This window comes from Arctopsyche grandis, chromosome 7 (genome assembly GCF_051622035.1).
Source record: "Arctopsyche grandis isolate Sample6627 chromosome 7, ASM5162203v2, whole genome shotgun sequence".
NCBI lineage: Eukaryota > Metazoa > Arthropoda > Insecta > Trichoptera > Hydropsychidae > Arctopsyche > Arctopsyche grandis.
In genome coordinates this window covers 23499277-23517320 of record NC_135361.1, presented here as the reverse complement: position 1 = coordinate 23517320, position 18044 = coordinate 23499277, and the positions used below count along the sequence as shown (strand labels likewise).

The window sequence follows — 18044 nt, the reverse complement described above, 5'->3', positions numbered from 1 at the left end:
TAGTATAGAAGTCAACAACATACATATGTATATCAAATAGTGATGACAAAGAGTAGGTAGGTCGGTTGCCAATTTGGTGAGGAATCGTGTCAACAATAAAATCAGATAAATTGGCAAACTCTGATAGGGAACGACAGACTTGAAGTCACAAATATCCATGTCTGACCAGCAGCACTGCAGAAATACTTCAAATAAATTATTTTTAATCGAGACCAAGCCAGGGCTTGAGCCCGGTACCTCTTGATGGTAAGTATTAACGCAATCATCGATCTACCGGTTATTTTTCTTATAATGGCGTATTTTATATCTATTTATTCATCTATCTGCTATTTTTCTGGTATATGGGGTGTATTTTTTCCATTTGGAAATACATAATGTCATCAATTTAACAAACATATAAGATTTTTTCAATCGTTGATCACTTATGCAGTTTAAATGTAAACATTTGTTCCAACATATTTAAAACCTATCCAATAGAACCCGTTTCATGCAAGGCAAAATCACCTTGCATGAAACGAAAAAAATTTTGCATGTTCAATGTTAATATTCAAGACTTAAGAATGCATTGGTTATTTCTTCCACTATATTCATATCACAGATTCTGCATTTGTTTTTTTTTGTCGTTTTTTTCGTTTTCTGAGACTGGATACCTAAAATGTTTAAGTCTGTTAGTCTTTTGCACGCTAGAGACTCACCCGTGAGTCACGCATTGACTCGCGTTGATTTCTCTTTCGGAACGTACAATATTTAACTTCTAAAAAAGTTTTACAAGTACCAATCTGTAATCGAAATTGGTTACAAAAACTGTAAAAAAATCGATGATTTAAATTCTGTTAGGATTATTTTAACAAAAATGCAGCAGATGCCATTATAATATGTAAGTTATACCGAGAAATCTGAATCGTCCATAAAGTGTCATGCATCATGACACGTGTTACACATATGCATGCAAGGTCACACCAACCTCTGGAAGCTTCGAATTATGTGAGTCAGATACTTTTTTTGCATTTTGCAGGCTAAAAGCTATACGTATAGAATCAATATGCAAAAATACATATGTATACTGCAGTATATTTAGAAGCAATATGTTTTATACCATGTTTATAAAAATAAATGATAAACTTTCAGATACTATATTTTCAAAATCTTCCATTGGGGATACATTTGATGTAAACATCGATATGTTAGGGAATTTGACCACACCGAAAAAGGTTAACAGCTTCCTCCCTTAGTCGCGAAATATTTTCTTTGCGTGGAAAAATACAACCATTTGACAGATATTGATATCCTTTTACGGTCATATATGATCGATTTGGAATTTCGGGTACACAATAGACTGTGAGACGTGAATAAATGACCGCTATAAATCATACACACTTTATACCCCGCATATATTTATGCGCATATATGCACACTTTACCTCCCCTCAAGCCTTACATATAAAATCGGCATAAATAAAATAGGCCGATACTCGCACAAGAATTTATATGAAACATTTTAATTGCTCGTAAACTTTGCGAACCGTGATTTGAATGTATCGAAAGTCGACGTTCGAGGAGCAGATAGGGCGATCGGTGGGGAGGGTTAGGTTTTTATTGCAATTTAAATTTATTCAAATGCCGCACGTCTCATGAATAATGCAGGCCGGTCATATCTTTGGCCTCATATAAATCAACTTCATTATTTAATGGAATATTTAAGTGTAGGTACTCGCGTATAATTTGACGTGAAATTATTAATGCGAAACGATCGTCGCGTGCTCTCACTCTCGCACTCACCTGAAGTGATCGGTCTCATCGGGCAAGTCATGATGTTCTCGCATCGTTGGCCGTCGATGTTGAACTCCTCGTTCTCTATGTATAGCTTGATAAATGGCAATCTGGTATTTAAATGGTATCGGCAATGCAAATGGCGTGGATACACCCCTGGATACGCCGGAGATTGCACGTAGCATGTCTGAAGCCGACAATCTCTGAACACTCTCTCGCAGTACGATCTGAAATACAGAAGATGGAAAATATTATCGAGAATTTGAATCTACATATATAAAATATATTTTTTATAAAGCGGGGTAAAGGTGACTGTATAAGATGCAAGCTAGCACGTAGGTAAGGGGGCAAGGACCTGCCAAGCAGGTTCAATTGCTTTCGATACGAATTTTGACCACAAGACAAAACACAATTGTGTAAAATAATAGTAATGGTAGAAATATAATGGTTTGTTGACTATTTCGCACATGGCGATCTCGCACACTTGTAATCAAATAAGGAATACATATGTAGGTATGTAGTACATATATCAAGTAAGGAAAATATGTTTCTAACGTATTGCTTCAGTTTAATCTCCTAGTAGGTTTTTTTTGTCATTTCAGCTTGATGTTGATCTTCAATTCGTCGTCGCTTTCCTCATATCTCAGAGAACTGTGACAAGGTCAGACCATGGTCATGGTCTTCCAGCCTTCTCGACATCCCGCAGCCCGCAAGTGACTCAAACACAGTTTTTCTAGTGGCAGCCCTGACCTGGTCACTCCATCTTGTTGGGGATGTTCCTCTTCCTCTGCTTCCCTCAAAGCTTCTCGGCATTTTTCCAGGCTGTCCTGATCTCGCCACGTGAAATGCTCAAAGAACTGAGGGATACGCTTGAAACACATGGACGAGAGCATGTCGCCAACTTTCAGCTCTTGCCAGATGAAGGCCTTGGTTCTTCTAGCTGTCGCAGAGAATTGTAAGCAGAGAGTTCTAAACTTCTGTCTCCAACACCACATATTATAAACGCCTATTATCTGTCATTCTTGAGCTCGCATTGTTCATATCCCCACTCCGTATACAAATATGAGGAATACCTAAGCTCAGACTAGACGTATTTTCATAGACCTAATCCAAATTTTACTCAGTTTCGCCATTGAGGTTTTCTACATGCCAATCTGTCATTTTATTTCAATTTCACACCCTTTGTCATCCGATAACGTTAATCCGAGATAGATGAACTTGTGTACAACTTCAAGAACAGACCGCCCTCACGAGTTGGTCATGTCGATTCACCGTCATAACCATTAGTGTTCGCTCTGTTCATATCAAATCCTAGTACATAGTGGATCCACCATTTTCACTTAAGAGTTGGCTATTACAGTGGTGTTATCAGCGTATTTGCGATTGGATATGCTTTGTTGATTAGTTGTTATGGCTGTTGTAATAAGATGATAATAATAAGATGGTAAATAGCATATATTCTTCTTCCTCGTTTGCTTAATGCTGAGCATCTTGGTCATTAATATCATCTAGAGTCCGCTGAATGTTCCACCTCCAGCTCTTCCATTCCTGTGCCAAGTCGAAAGCAGAGCTTAGGGACGATCTCGTCACTTCTTTAATTTTGTCTGACCATCTTATGGGTGATCGTCCTCTCGCTCGCTTCCCTCTAGTGTTTCAGTGACTACTAGCTTCTCTGGAATTTCCATATTTCCTCCTGGTAATATATGTAGCTTACGTAGGAAAAAATCTGTTTCCCATAAGTTGTGGAGAGTCTCTGAAACTGCCAGCTCTTTTAGGATAGAGATCTTCGTGCGTTTTGCAGTCCATGGAATAGATAACAAACGTTAATCATAGGATTATAATGAAACCATCCTTTGTTTGATTTATTGTGTAGTACAAATTGGTTTAATTAAAAACATTTGTAAATTCATCATCAGATTAAAAGCTCGTTATTTGATAAGACGAGTTTATAGTAATAATGAAAATCGGATTTAGACATAAAAAAATTAAGCTTGTATAAAACAACACTTAAAGAAGAAAAACATTCAACATTAGCCATTCGACATCGTTAAGCATTCGTTAACCGATTAAGATTTATTTTCTAATTTGATATTGAGATTTTATACGAGGGCCCGGAACTTTTTCGCCGTTAATCGCGGCTTTACCAGCGACTTTAACGGGGGATTGGTCCAAAGTCGCATTTGCATTCGACTTAGGGTTTCGTTCTCGCGCCCAAACTTAGCCGCGCTGTTCGCCCATTATTTTTGAATAATAACGCGGTCGAAAGCTCTGAAATTGAATAAAGATGAGCCCTACGTCCCCGCTAGCCCCATCCCTACCAAACAGAATCTCATTGGGGGGTAAATCGGTACAGGGTGGGGGTCAAATTTACATTCGATTTAACCTTAATCATGCCGGCCGCACGCACAAATGGACCGATACTACGAAACCTCGTATAAAATTATTTATTTAAATTAATTCCGAGTGCGGAGCTAACTCTTTTTTCCTGTAAACACGCCGACTAATTACCCGCTGCCTGAATTGTCGCTCGAAACAAGCCGCATTATGAAAATTTTGCCCCCCCAGCAAAGAAGTCTTCATTTTAATTGCAAATGTTACACGAAAACTTCTTGTTTAATACGCACATCGACTTGATACATATTTATGTAATGTTAAGATTGCATATTTATAAATTCGTCGGGAGCGATTTAAGGGTTGAGCACGAAGTTAATGCCGAGTGGGCAAGATGTCGACTGGCATTAATTAGAATAGGGGACCCAAAACATTAAAACATGAGATATAAATCACAGATATGGCCTAACTACAGTCTGTGGCCCTCGTGTTATGAATGCGGCTAAAAGATATTGCTACTTGAAAATTGATTATAATAAAATGTATGCCTTTTCAGTATTTGAAAAATATACACAGAATTACATACACATGTTTTAAAAAAATTGTGAGTATAATGTTCAGTTAAGATATTACATAATCTAATTTTTTGAAAGCAGCGACGAACACAACTAGGATCACTCGATCAATTTAATTTTTTTAATTTGTGTATATTTTCGCCATGGTGCTATTAAAGATTGCCCCAAAGCTACATCTCTGGTTTTAAACTTGTACATATGTATGTATATAAATGTATATATTACAAATTAAATTTAGAATGATAGGTTGGTTGAAGTCAATTTGGTGAGGAACCGTTCCAACAATGAAATCAGATATATAATTTAAAAACTCTGACAGGGAACTTGGAGCCACCAATAGCCAAGTCTCACCAGCAGCACTGCAGAAACACTCTGAATAAATTCTTTTCAATTGAGGTTAAGCCAGGGTTTGAGCCCGGAACCTCTCGATTGTTACCATTAACACTACTACTTAGTTATATTACTGGCTATATTGATATATAGAAAACCAAAAACAACTTAAAGTTCAGATATAAGCTTAATTATAAACCAATGTATGTGCAGGTTTTACACTCCAAATTGAACATTTTACGAATCAAATTGAATATTTTATACTTCAAATTGAACACTTTACAAATCAAATTAAACAGTTAAATAATTTATTCATAGGCTATTTATTGGAAGAATGTTCAATTTGCATTGTAAAACCTGTATATATATGTACATAATTCAAGGATAATATAATCATGCAGCTAATATAATCATGCAATTATCGGCTAACATATGATCAAGGATTCAACTGATGGACTGAGTCTTATTTACTCTATAATTTTACTCAGTTTTTGTATAAAAAGTCCTAAAACTGACAATTAAGTGTATTAATAACCGGAAAAATCAAAGCTTTCCACCAACTTCTTGTCATATGCATGGTAGCACCTACAGTACATACATATACTCGTAAGTACTCGCATCAGTTAGGTCGATAGCTCTATACTTTTCAGCTTGAAGTACTTGCCTAGTACATTTATATACATATATAATATCGTGCCTAAGTTCGGGTTTCTTTGGCGAAGAGGTCGAAATCCGGGGACGGATTCGTGTGGGTTAAGCGTGGGTAATCAATATTTAGAGGTGGGTCGCGTTGTTCACCGCGAGGCTTTCATCGGAAGCTTATTGAGGTTTTTCGTCGCGGCCAGAGCTTAATGTAAGGCTGTAAACAACTCACCCTGCAACCACTTCACCCCTCCTGTTGGGATAAAGTTCCGGATGTTGCCCGTAGCGCAGGTACACCTCGAACTGCTGCTCGGCTCTGTAAATATTTCAAATGTTAGTTTTATCACTAAATATATAGCAGGATCATTGTTTATAAATCGTATTAGATGTAAAATATCTTTCTTACCTTGAATCGAATGAAAAATATGTTTGGTCTGTGAAATTGTCGGTGTGAAATAGCACCTTGACGAAGCTTGTCTCCGAGATGAAGGTTTGTGGCTGTTCCGTTTCGCCACAAAAAAGTCCCGGATCTTTTCTATTTGAAACGTCAGTCTTTGTGTTGCCATCAACGATCTAAAAAAAATAAAAAATAAAATCTGTAAATACCATGGTGAGGATTTGAAGCACACAATTCAATTATCAATAAATAATATTCGAATGCTTATTATGTAATACGACCCTGAGAAGCTTTTGAACCAATGAAGGAAGAGTTTAAATAGAATAAATAATATAACGAGCTATTTTTTTCTCCCAAATCCCAAACGAAATTACATATGTAATTCAATGCATATATTACAGTTCAAGTGGACATTTCGTTCGTTCATGAACATACTAGTTTGTTCATACACGAACCAATACAGCCTGTTATAGTGTACACAAAAGAAAAAAATGACAAATGAACTTGCTCGTTCATTCACGAACCAATACAGCCAGTTATAATATACACAAAAGAACAAATTGACAAATTAACTAGATTGCTCATGCACTATTAGGTATAAGTTTAAGTATTCTCAATCGTGTGTCCGATTATCTTTGTATGTATGCAATATTTTCCATATTGCCAGAAACGGGAGTTATAGCTACGTTGTAATGTGGTTTCCATGGGATTTTCCATTTCAAATATTTTAACAAGTCAAAAATTTTGAAAATCATAAATTTATGCAACACTTAGTGAATCTATTTGAAGATAGTTTTTGACAGTTAGAACTAAAACTAAAACCGATGAACCTTGTGAATGTAATGAACCGTGTAATGAAGCGTGTATTATAAAACTAAACCCGTGGATGAACAAACTAGTATGTTCATGAAAAAACTGAAGTGATCACTTGGACTGTAACATATGCACATTGACTGAGTACAAAATGTATACATTTATTATTATTATTATTATTTTAAGTTATCAATGTATTTATTTTGGCTTAAAATGTCATTTCAAAGGATGATTTAGAAATATAATTCATACGTAAGTTTTTACTTTATTTTTATTACATTCTCGTTCCAAACAAATGTGGTGCTCTTTTGAAAAGTTACAAGGTGATCTGATTTAGCCAAATTATAGATTTATTTATATTGTGGTATACGTATGTGGGATCAGGATGCAAGAGTTTCCAAATAATGCACGTGGATTATATCAGACAGTGTTAATTGTACATCTTTAAGTCAAGCTTACCGTCTTCAAGGGCAAGTCTCTGATCATTGGTTACTAGCTAGGTAGTACACAAACATTCTATCCATACACGCTCCGTACTATGCACCATGCACGCTCAAAACCAAATCCTACATGTGTATTTTTTTCCAGTTTTATTGCAAGGAATATTCATTAAAATTTTAATAGGCCATTTTTAGACTGCATTTTTATATTTTTATATAAATAATTGACATTAAAAATAAATTCCTTTTCAAAGCAAACTTTTTAACTGCAGGCTCGTCGATTTTAAATTACGCTCGTTCGGGTACTTATTTGAATGAAAAATATTTCCATTCGAAACTGTTGACTTTGAGAAAATCTATCTCGTCTAAAAACAATTTGAAATGAATGACAAAGGGAGCCACGCTGGGAAAAGGGGAAGGAGAGTGGAGGACGGAAGGGAGAGGTGACTTAAAAAGTTTGGTATAAATGTGACTGGGAAAAGTGGCGTGCTCAGCACAAACGCTGGGCAAAAGTTCCCAAATGAGAAATTATTGACATGGATGAATTTGCCCCAACTTGCACAGTCGGCGAATAACTTTTCACTCGGGTCTGATGAAAAATATTATAAATTATTTCGACCGATTTAAAAACATACCACCGATGGATTTTATGGATGAAATTAATAATGCAACTGTCTATGTATGTATGTACACACAAACATCATTTAGAGTATAATATAATGTTGAACCTTAAATATAAAATTATAATTATACGGATATAATATGATCAGAGAAATGTAAAAGTTCAATGTTTATTGAGATAATACATAGATAAGTTTATTTTGAAAGCAGTGCATAAGTATTACGAGGAATATCGGAAAATTTAATATTTTCATTGCGAATGTATTAAAATTTTCACTTAAAACTTTGTATCTCGTTATAAAAAGTTTTGCTGTTCTATGTAAGAGAATATAAATTTATTATAATCGTCTTTAGTACTTGAAAAACATTCATGCAAGTCTTGGAAATGTTTTAAAAATTAATATAACATTATTAAAATGACGAGGCACGATGTTTGAGACGAAGTTTAAGTTTATGGCTTTATAATTTTTTTTTAAATATTTTACTAGATTTAAATTAAATTATAATACTCACTTTGATAATGTTTATTTATTATTTTAACTTTTATAATGAAAATTAATTCTACAAAACGATTATATCATTCAATGCTATTTATTGATCTGAAGCATGAAAATCCAGAATTTTTAGGGTTAACTTTTTATATTCATTTGTCAATTACACTGTTCGACACGAAAAATGGTTCAGAGACGAGATATGACTTTTGTTATAGATCTCTGCCCAGTAAACACGAATCTGTTAATAAAAAAATGTTGATTGGCTCGAGATTCGGAGATATACATATGTATGTGTTTTTTAAATCGCGCGATTTTTCTATATCTTGGTGTTGTTCGGTCGATATCTCAAAATCTGTTAATTTCCTGTTCAAAATAAATATTGAAATCTATAGTTGGGTATTTTATCTTCCATTTGTAGTACTTTTTAGCTTTCAAATCTAACGTATTTTCACTTGGGATTTTTTCCTACTGTTAATACTATTTTATATTGAGTTTTTTCTATTGAAACATGTTTATTGGGATAGTGTTCTGACCATATTATTTTTTGTTTTTGTTTAAAACGGTTAATTGTAAGTGTGCTGAACTTTAAATCGGTAAAATTGCGAGCAAAAAGCTCGTACTATGTAGTATTTACTCGTATTTACACGAATATATTAAATTATCTTTATATGAAAATTAACTAAAATTCCACTTAGAAAAATCATATTTCGACTATTCTTGAGGATTAATAACAAAAATTCCTTTATTTTATCGAGGTAAGCCAGTTATCAATAGTGAGCAGTCGAACAGTGTTATCAATGTATATTTTGAAATGCGAATCGCTAGATAATTTTTTTAACAAGTACATATATCTGGACTGGATTTGAATACTTCTATTATATTAGATAATAGAACAAAAAAAAAAATAAGAAAAAGGACGATGAAGATGAACGTGCAATCTACATAGACATTTGTTTTCTAAATACTTTATATTTTTCATATACTCGTATTATGTATATTTACATGCTATAATACCCGTTGTCGCTAATATTAAAAATATTGCAACCCACGGTAAGCATACTTACAAAGAGGATGGGACAAACGATTGAAAATACTTAAACTTTTACCTAATTAGTTGTGGATGAACAAACTAGTTAGCTTATCAATTTGATATTTTATGTATGTACACTATAACTAGCTAAATTGGTTCGTGTTTGAACAAACTAGTATTTTCATGAAGGAACGAGATATACACTTGGACTGCTCAATGGTTGCGTTAATGCTAACCATCGAGAGGTTGCCGGGTTCGATCCCGTGGGTTGACCTCGATTGAATAAATTATTTATTAATGTAAAATCTGCAGTACTGCTGGTCATATTTGGATATGTGTGACTCCAAGTCGATCGTTTATAAACAGATTTTGCCAATTTATCTGATTTCATTGTTGAAACGGTTCCTCCATCAAATTGGCAAAAACCATCCAACCAACTATGTCACCATATATGTATGTATATGCATTGAGTTTGCATATGATTTCAAAATTTACAATCTATAAATTTAGATATGTATGTAAAACTTTAATACCATAAATGTCACTGAAGGATAACCCCTAATGACATCATTGGGAAATATACAATTTAAAAAAATGTAACAAATTAAGAAAAAAAGCTCAAAAACCAAATTACAATTCTTATAATATATTTTATACAGATAAATTATTTTTGACTATTATTCTTTAACTAAGGAATTTCGACGATCAGCAAATGGTGCAAAAAAAGTCAATATGTGATAAAAATTTGACTCAATGCACTTAATCAACTGCTCTTTTTTTAAACTAAACTTTTAGATTTCCAAATGGAAGTACATATATGTATAGTTTAAACGGATTATTAAAATACTAAAATTATTTCCAAATAGCGCATATTATATACTTTCAATCAATGGCAATTGTATTTAATCAACGAGCTTTCGTAAAATCCATCGCATACTCAATATTAGAATAGTCGTAACCTAATCGACAATTCAAACTTTTATTTTTTCCAATCCGTACTAAATACATAAAACACTTCAACATAATAAAAACGATTCTAAAAGTCATCAATAATACACGGCAAAAATCAAAATATCCCCAGCAATCAAATTCCGCGCTCAATCCATCTCTAGTATACGAGTGACGTTGTTACGAAAATGTTATCGAACTCGAACAAACTCCGCGCGGCCAATTAAATACGGTACCTCCGCCCGGGTGCGTAAGGGTCAGAATCGCGCAGCGGTTTCCACCAGCGACTGAATGATTGGTGGTCGCGTCAATCTGAGCGTTAAATTGATGAGGCCCGGCTTAACACTATTAGCGACGTCCGCCGCGGGTCACGCTTCCCACGGGTCTCCTTTATTGCCACCGGATGCTGGACACATCTACCTATGTACCATATACATATAATCCGTATGGAGGGATACCCGAGGATAGGCTCGTTTCGTTTATGAAGCGTTCGCTTCGATCGGCAACCAATTTCACCCCGGAACAAACAGGTGAAATCGGATTAAACCCCATTCAAGTCAGATATGTCCGTGCAATCTCATTTGTAGTGGGCTTGTGTTGGATTTGAAATTGTCCAAATTAATGATGATCATTGCAGTTTGATAATTAAACTAGCAATATAAAGTTTATTTCATACATGCCAGAGTCATGTCAGATCAAAATAAATCGACACTATACATTCAGATATTATTTCCAAACCGCAAGCCTATTTATTTATTTATTTACTATATTTTTTTTACATATATGGGTTTACAGGTAATCCCAATTCGCCTTCCTGGCCAATTACAAACATTACAGCATTTTTTTTTTATTATACAAGCCGTTGAATTACGAGACACTGAAAAACTCGAAAATTAACGAGAAATCTATGAATTGTACATAAATTTTATTGTACATTAATCAATCTCAAATAGTGGTGACATATGTAGTAGGTACGAAGGATATTTAGCCAATTTTACCGGGAACCGTTTCAACAATGAACTCTGATAGAAAACGATTGAACTGGAGTCACAAATATCCAGGTCTGACCAGCAGCACTACAGATATACTCAGAAAAAAATCTTTTCAATCGAGGTCAGCTCATGGGATCGAACCCGGCGCCTCTCGACGGTAAGCAGATGCTTAAGGACCGAGCTATGCTGCTGGCTAATTCGTAATTCGTCTCTTTTATTGTACATTAGTCCGCAGTGTGCTCGTTTCTGGATCTATTATATTTGATTTGATTTTTAAATGCTCTTTATTATTACTAAATTATGTTCACAATACATCTTATATCTATTTTAATAAGTACCGATCTACTAATCATTTTCTATTTTACAATTTTAACTTAATTTTGTTAGTAATCATAGTATTATATTATTCTAATGTTAATGTACAGCAAAATAGGAAAAAGAGCTCAAAAATCTATTTACAATTGATTACATCCTATCAAATTTCTTTACTCTCTTCGTTCTGATTTTTGAACGAGTCCAAAGGAAATTCCTCAGATTGTTATATCTGAAGACATTTGGATTTTATCTGTTTCCTAGTGCCTTTGTCTAGGGATCTTTGGAGTTCAACTCCTTTGACAAAGTGAAGAGATTTATTTCTTGGGAAAATTTTCGTTAATTATTAAGAGAAGAGATTCACAATCCCGCTATCCTGGAGAAGCCAAAATTTTTAGCCCCGAAAAATCATAGGGTTTTACGAAAGCATGATATCTTGTTGCCAATTAGGGATAAAACAAACGTGCTCATGAACTCCCCCCTCTCGAGAGCTGTTCGACTCTTTAACTTACTGGCACATTCCTTGGATCTCTTTAATGCCAGATCGAACTATCCGAAGGGGATACCGATTTTATTGGATCCGTCATAGCAATTAATTTAGATAAATTGCCAAACACATTGAAAAATTCTTTTGTGTCTGCAACCACACATATATTTATACCAGTGGCGTGCTGTGACTTTTAAAACAAGGAAGTAAGTACGGCAGGTTAAATTAAAGCTTAGTTCCACATTGTTTTTCTTTAAAACTGAATCTTGATTGATTTATCGGTCTCTAACATTTCAAGGTCTCATTGTTTTTGTTTCCGCGCACTCCGCACTGATTTGTTTTTGAGGGAATCGTTTCGCGAGCTGAGTCCGTTGCCATATTTGGATTATTCTGTGTTCCGAAAATATTCATATGCACATGGCAACACTTTCGCTAGTACGGGTGCACTCGCCACAATTACGTCTCGCCATGCGTGAATATTTCCATAATGGCCAAAAAAAATCGTATTCTGCTTGATACGTTTCGCTGATATGTACTGCTGTAAATTATGAATGGATCGTGTCGGTTGCTTTACGGAACTTATGGATGTGTCCATATATAATGTACCAAAGAATGTTTTTCATACTGCTGTTTACGTGCAGTTGCCAGCTTGAGGAAATGGTATACATTTACACTTTCCTGTCACGGCTGCCGTCTATAGAGTAATATTTTGAATTGATCAACTTTTCAAAACTTATTACCACTCAACATTATTGCAAATAAAGGAGGTATGTAATAAATAAGAATATTTTTGAGATGGTCTATGTATAAAATAAAGTTAAAATAATAGGCAAAACAATAGTGGTTTGCAGTAAATACAGTAGTATATTTGCAGTAATTACAGTAATAGTGGACCAAATCCATTAGATAAAGTGATTCACCTATTTAAGTTATTATACACATACTACATATTATTGAAAATTATAATTGTTGATATTTGAGGAACACTTTTGAAAGATCCCAAGCCCCAGATGCACAATAGCTCCAAGTTTACAGGCACGTTTATGTTTCAACACCTCGAGAACTTTGCCATAAACATGAAACATGTTTCTCGCATGCTGACACTTATTAGACCCGCAGGATTATAGGAAGTAAATTTACTAAGGCCGGTAGAGATTAGTCAAAACGTATGTAAATGTGGAAGATATTATAGGTACATATTATTATATAGCATGTATATATACATATTATAATATACCATGCATATATAATATGTAAATTAAAGCGGCTCCAACTTGGGTGAACAATAGTTTTTTTACTGACGTAGAATTATAATCATTCTTGAAGGTATGTATTAAATATATATGTATACATATCGGCTTTTAAAATCGCCATAGATTCAATATTTTCTCTGGCATACATTACATGCTTATATATGTATGTACATATATCGTTGAACAAACAATAATGAATATTAGTTGGCTTCGTGACTTCGTCAATTGCTTCAAAATTATTCGAAAAAAGTTCGAAATTTACTACAAATGATCGATACCATCGTTAATCTAATGATGTTCACAAAACAAATGTACAAGGTAATGATCAATTAAACGCATAAGTAATGGTCTTTTTTTATTATCCAGCACTGCGTGTCAACAGCAGTGCATGGAAAAGATTACTTCTATTCATACTATACAACAGCGCACGTTTCTGCACGTTCAGACTTGTTTTGGACATGTGCAAGGCAAAATGGGCTTACACATACATTAAAGAGGGGTGACAATATAGTGCAATATTGCTTACGTCGTACTGTCGAGTCAATATTGTCACAATATGACGCTTTCAAAAATATTCGCATTCTCACATTCGTTGGTACGGGCACACTCGCCGCTATGAAATCACGTTATGCGTGAATATTTCCACAATAGCCAAATAAAACCGTGTTCTGCTTGACACGTTTCGCTGATATCTACTGTTGTATAATATGAATGGTTCGGAACATATTAATGCGTCTATATACATATGTATAATATACTAAAGAATACTTTTCTTACCGCTGTTTACGTGCTGATCTGTGCTGTACTAGTATAAACAGACCTTAAAAGAGCAAATTTGGTTAACATCTATGAAAAAAGTTCCGCAAGAAATCATAAACAAGTCAATATTTCAAAACTTTCGAGCTGTCAACACCTTTGATATATCAAAACGCTAAGTATTCAAAAGATAAATCCTAAGGAAACCGCATTGAAACGTTGCTATTATTCCTGTACCCGTCAGTATTAAAAATATTGCAACCTAGGGCAGGCGTACATACCAAATAAATTATGGGACAAAAGATTGAGACAAAACTTAAACTTATGCCTAATATTATATTTTGTACATGAACAAACTAGTTCGTTTGTCAATTTTTTTTCGTGTACACTAACTGGCCAGATTAGTTCATGTATGAATAATCTAGAATGTTTAATGTCTAGAACGAAAGAAACCTTCACTTGAACTGTACATATTCAAGTAATTTCGTTCGGTATAGCAAAAATAACTTGTTAAAACGGAATATTCAATATTTTTAAATTAATATAATTTTACTGAATAAAATATTATACCATTAAAACTCTTAAACCTTCATCGGGTCAAAAACTTTTTAAGGTCGCATTACATAATAACCGTAAAATATTATTCATGATCAACATTAACTGATGAACCAATTATGTATGTAATTCCTTTATCAATTTGTTATTTCGTGTAAACTTTAAAGGTCTGACCGCTCTATGCGTCAACCGAATATTAGTGTGCGATAATATTAGATAAACCGCACTTGAACGACAGCGATGCGACACTACGCAGTAAATTAATTCAATCATTCGTTCGGTACCTCGGAACAAGATGGACGAAACGGATGCTATTATAGTATCTTTGATATGCTAGGAAGAAGAACAGTCGAGAAAAACCAAAAGATTATGGCTACATGCTATTTCAAAGTCACGATATGAAGAAGGAGAATACCACAAACTTTTGCCACGGCTTAAGGAAGCTTAATTTACTTTTGAACTTAATAATTGTCGCAGGGCAACCCGCACTCGACGACACTGCCTCAAGTTGTGAACGAAACCTTGCGTCAAAGTTTCGTTCTACGTCACGGTGTCGTTCTACGTCATGCGGCTATCGCGCAGTGCGTTATGTCTCATACAATTTCATACAAACAATATTTGGTCGCGTACTGTTGTGTCGGGTCGTACCATTCGGTTGACGCATAGTGCGGTCAGACCTTTACTGTCCAGATTGGTTAGTCTGTGAACAAACTAGTATGCTCACGAAATAATGAAATGTACACTTGGTCTGTAACATATATAATGTGTACATTGAGTTGTTAGTGTATGCACTAGCAAGTGTAGTTCACACTATCTCTGTAATATGTATGTAACAAATTCGAATTTACACACATTTAAACTTCTGCATTGAACAATTAAAAAATACGACCATCGGAAAGTACACAAAAAAAAAACGATTTTCCGGAGGACGTTCTCTGAAAAAATAAAATGCAATTATGTGAAACGACCTCTTTTTTTGTTCGGTCGACGTTTTAATATTGTTCATTGTACTGTGAAAATAAATAAATTGCCATTTCGCCAACAGGACAGTGGATTAATGCTCGTTATACGAAACGGGAGAAAGGGGAGAGGCTGGTGGGACGAGACTCCATTCCGAAAGTCGAATAGGAAGCCACGCAGGACGAACCCCGAGTTCCGTTTCGGGGACTCCTGACAGGAAATGAGCCCCGCCAGGGCCGGCAGCTTCAAATCAGCATTTAGGCCTTTCGAGCCTCGCAAAACCACCATTTGTAAACACACACACACACACACACACCACCGCCATACATATTACGTTTAACAACCGACGATATTATTCCTCGAATAGAGAGCGCCAGAACCGAAATACTACGGCACCGTCGTTCCCGAATAGTTCCGTTAATTTTGACATTATCGTTTGGTGCTGTTAACCGTTGACTGTGTCGCTAAATAAAAGCCTCTCAGTTTCCCCTACTCTTTGTCCCTCTCTGAAATCATGTTCATTCAGCTGTGAACTGCTTCATTAAGCCGTATCTTCCTGGAATAATTTTCTAATCCCTTTATTTATATCTCGAGTAAAACTGCTGTGATGCTAAATCTACCTAACGCAAAGTGAACTCAGGCAAATTGAGAATAATTTAAAATCATAAAATTTATTATACAACATTCTTGGTTTAGTTTATTATATCTATATATCTAATATATAATTTCGAAAGAGACTTTGTATGTGAGTAAATATTGTTGGTTGGAAAATGGTTGGGAAGTTCGAAAACAAGTCAAAATTTCCATGATGACATGGGGACGGAGGACTTCACTGTAGAATATAATATATACACTAACATTAAAAAAGATTAAGGCTACAAGCCTGTATTTATTTGGTCAGTAACTTTGTGTGATTTGGTCGTTAAATAAATAATTAAAAAGTTATGAATAATATTGTTCACTGACTACCCGAACATTGTCTGTTAGTCAAAAAATTTAAAAACTTAAAACAATAAGCGGTTTCATGACAGTTCATTTTCATCTACATACAAACATACATTCACATATGTATGTAGATAAAAATTTTCATAAAAGTTACTGACGATTTATTGAAAAAAAAACTGACTATTAAATGAAAAAACCGACCATTAAAGAAAAAAACTGTGCATTAAAGTAAATAACTAATAATTTAATTTGTTATCTACTACAAATACCAACAAGAAAAATAATGTTTAAGATCATAGAATCAGTAGCTACAAGAATATATGTATGTACTTAATGAAAGATGTATTGTGGGGATAATATAAAACATAAAAAAGGATTTAAAAATTAAAATTAAAATTGTTTAAATGCATAAAATTAAGCTTTTTTTAAATGTATTAAAGATTGTTCAAATTGGCAAGAATCTTCAAATTTATTACAATTTGAATTTACTTTATAATACATGTTTTCATTTAATAAAGATTGATTGAATTATAATATATGTATGTATATTTTTGAAAAAAATATTGAATGGATAAGATTGATTTTAGCTTTATCAATTTTTATTACTTGGGTTAGGTTAGGTTCAAATATATTTGAGATTTGACCTACCTCAAGATAATGAAATCTATTCTACGTTGTTATAAGGCCTATTCAATTTTACCTCAAACTTGTATGTACAAATTTGATTTTGATTTTTAAATGCTTTTTATTAATACTAAATGTATTGTGAACATAATTTAGTAATAATAAAACGCATTTAAAAATCAAAATGAAATTTTTACCTACAAGTTTGTTAGTTTAAAAAATAATATATAAAATGTATTATGAGCATTTATAGGAATTGTAAATAGGTTTTTGACACATTTATCCTATTATGCTGTACATTAACATTAAAATAATATAATAACTAACAAAAGAATAAAATAAAATTGTAAAATAGAAAATGATCAGTAGATCAGTAGCTATTAAAATACGTATACATAAGATGTATGGTGAACATAATTTCGTAATAATAAAAAGCATTTAAAAATCAAAATCAAAAACTAAATTGTATTAGAATTCATCATATAATTTAAACGTTTTTTGAATTAAACTATTATCATATTATTATAACTACTATCATATTATTAAATAGTAATTTTAAGGCAAGTGAAAAGCGTTAGTAGATTTAATAGAGTGTATACCTTTTTAACTACAAAATTGTATATAAATAAAACAAAAACAAGATCTAAAGAAAATTTTGATTTAATTTACAAAACATTAAATTCAATAAATCTCCTAGCGACAAAAGATAATTTTTATTTGAAATTTTCTCCAGGATACAAAGGCTGAAGGAAGGCTGACCCTGTTTATAG

General features: G+C 33.7%; 1 protein-coding gene across 1 annotated transcript in view; it reads right to left on the bottom strand.

The window, feature by feature from the left end:
* The window catches only part of LOC143914111 (uncharacterized), a 60775-nt gene that overhangs the window by 6562 nt on the left and 36169 nt on the right, over nt 1–18044 (bottom strand). The window contains exons 3-5 of the mRNA XM_077434202.1: nt 6054–6220; nt 5880–5963; nt 1779–1996 (exon numbers count right to left, since the gene is read on the bottom strand). Of these exons, the coding sequence (XP_077290328.1) occupies nt 1779–1996; nt 5880–5963; nt 6054–6220 (469 nt within the window). The remainder of the gene's footprint in view (nt 1–1778; nt 1997–5879; nt 5964–6053; nt 6221–18044) is intronic.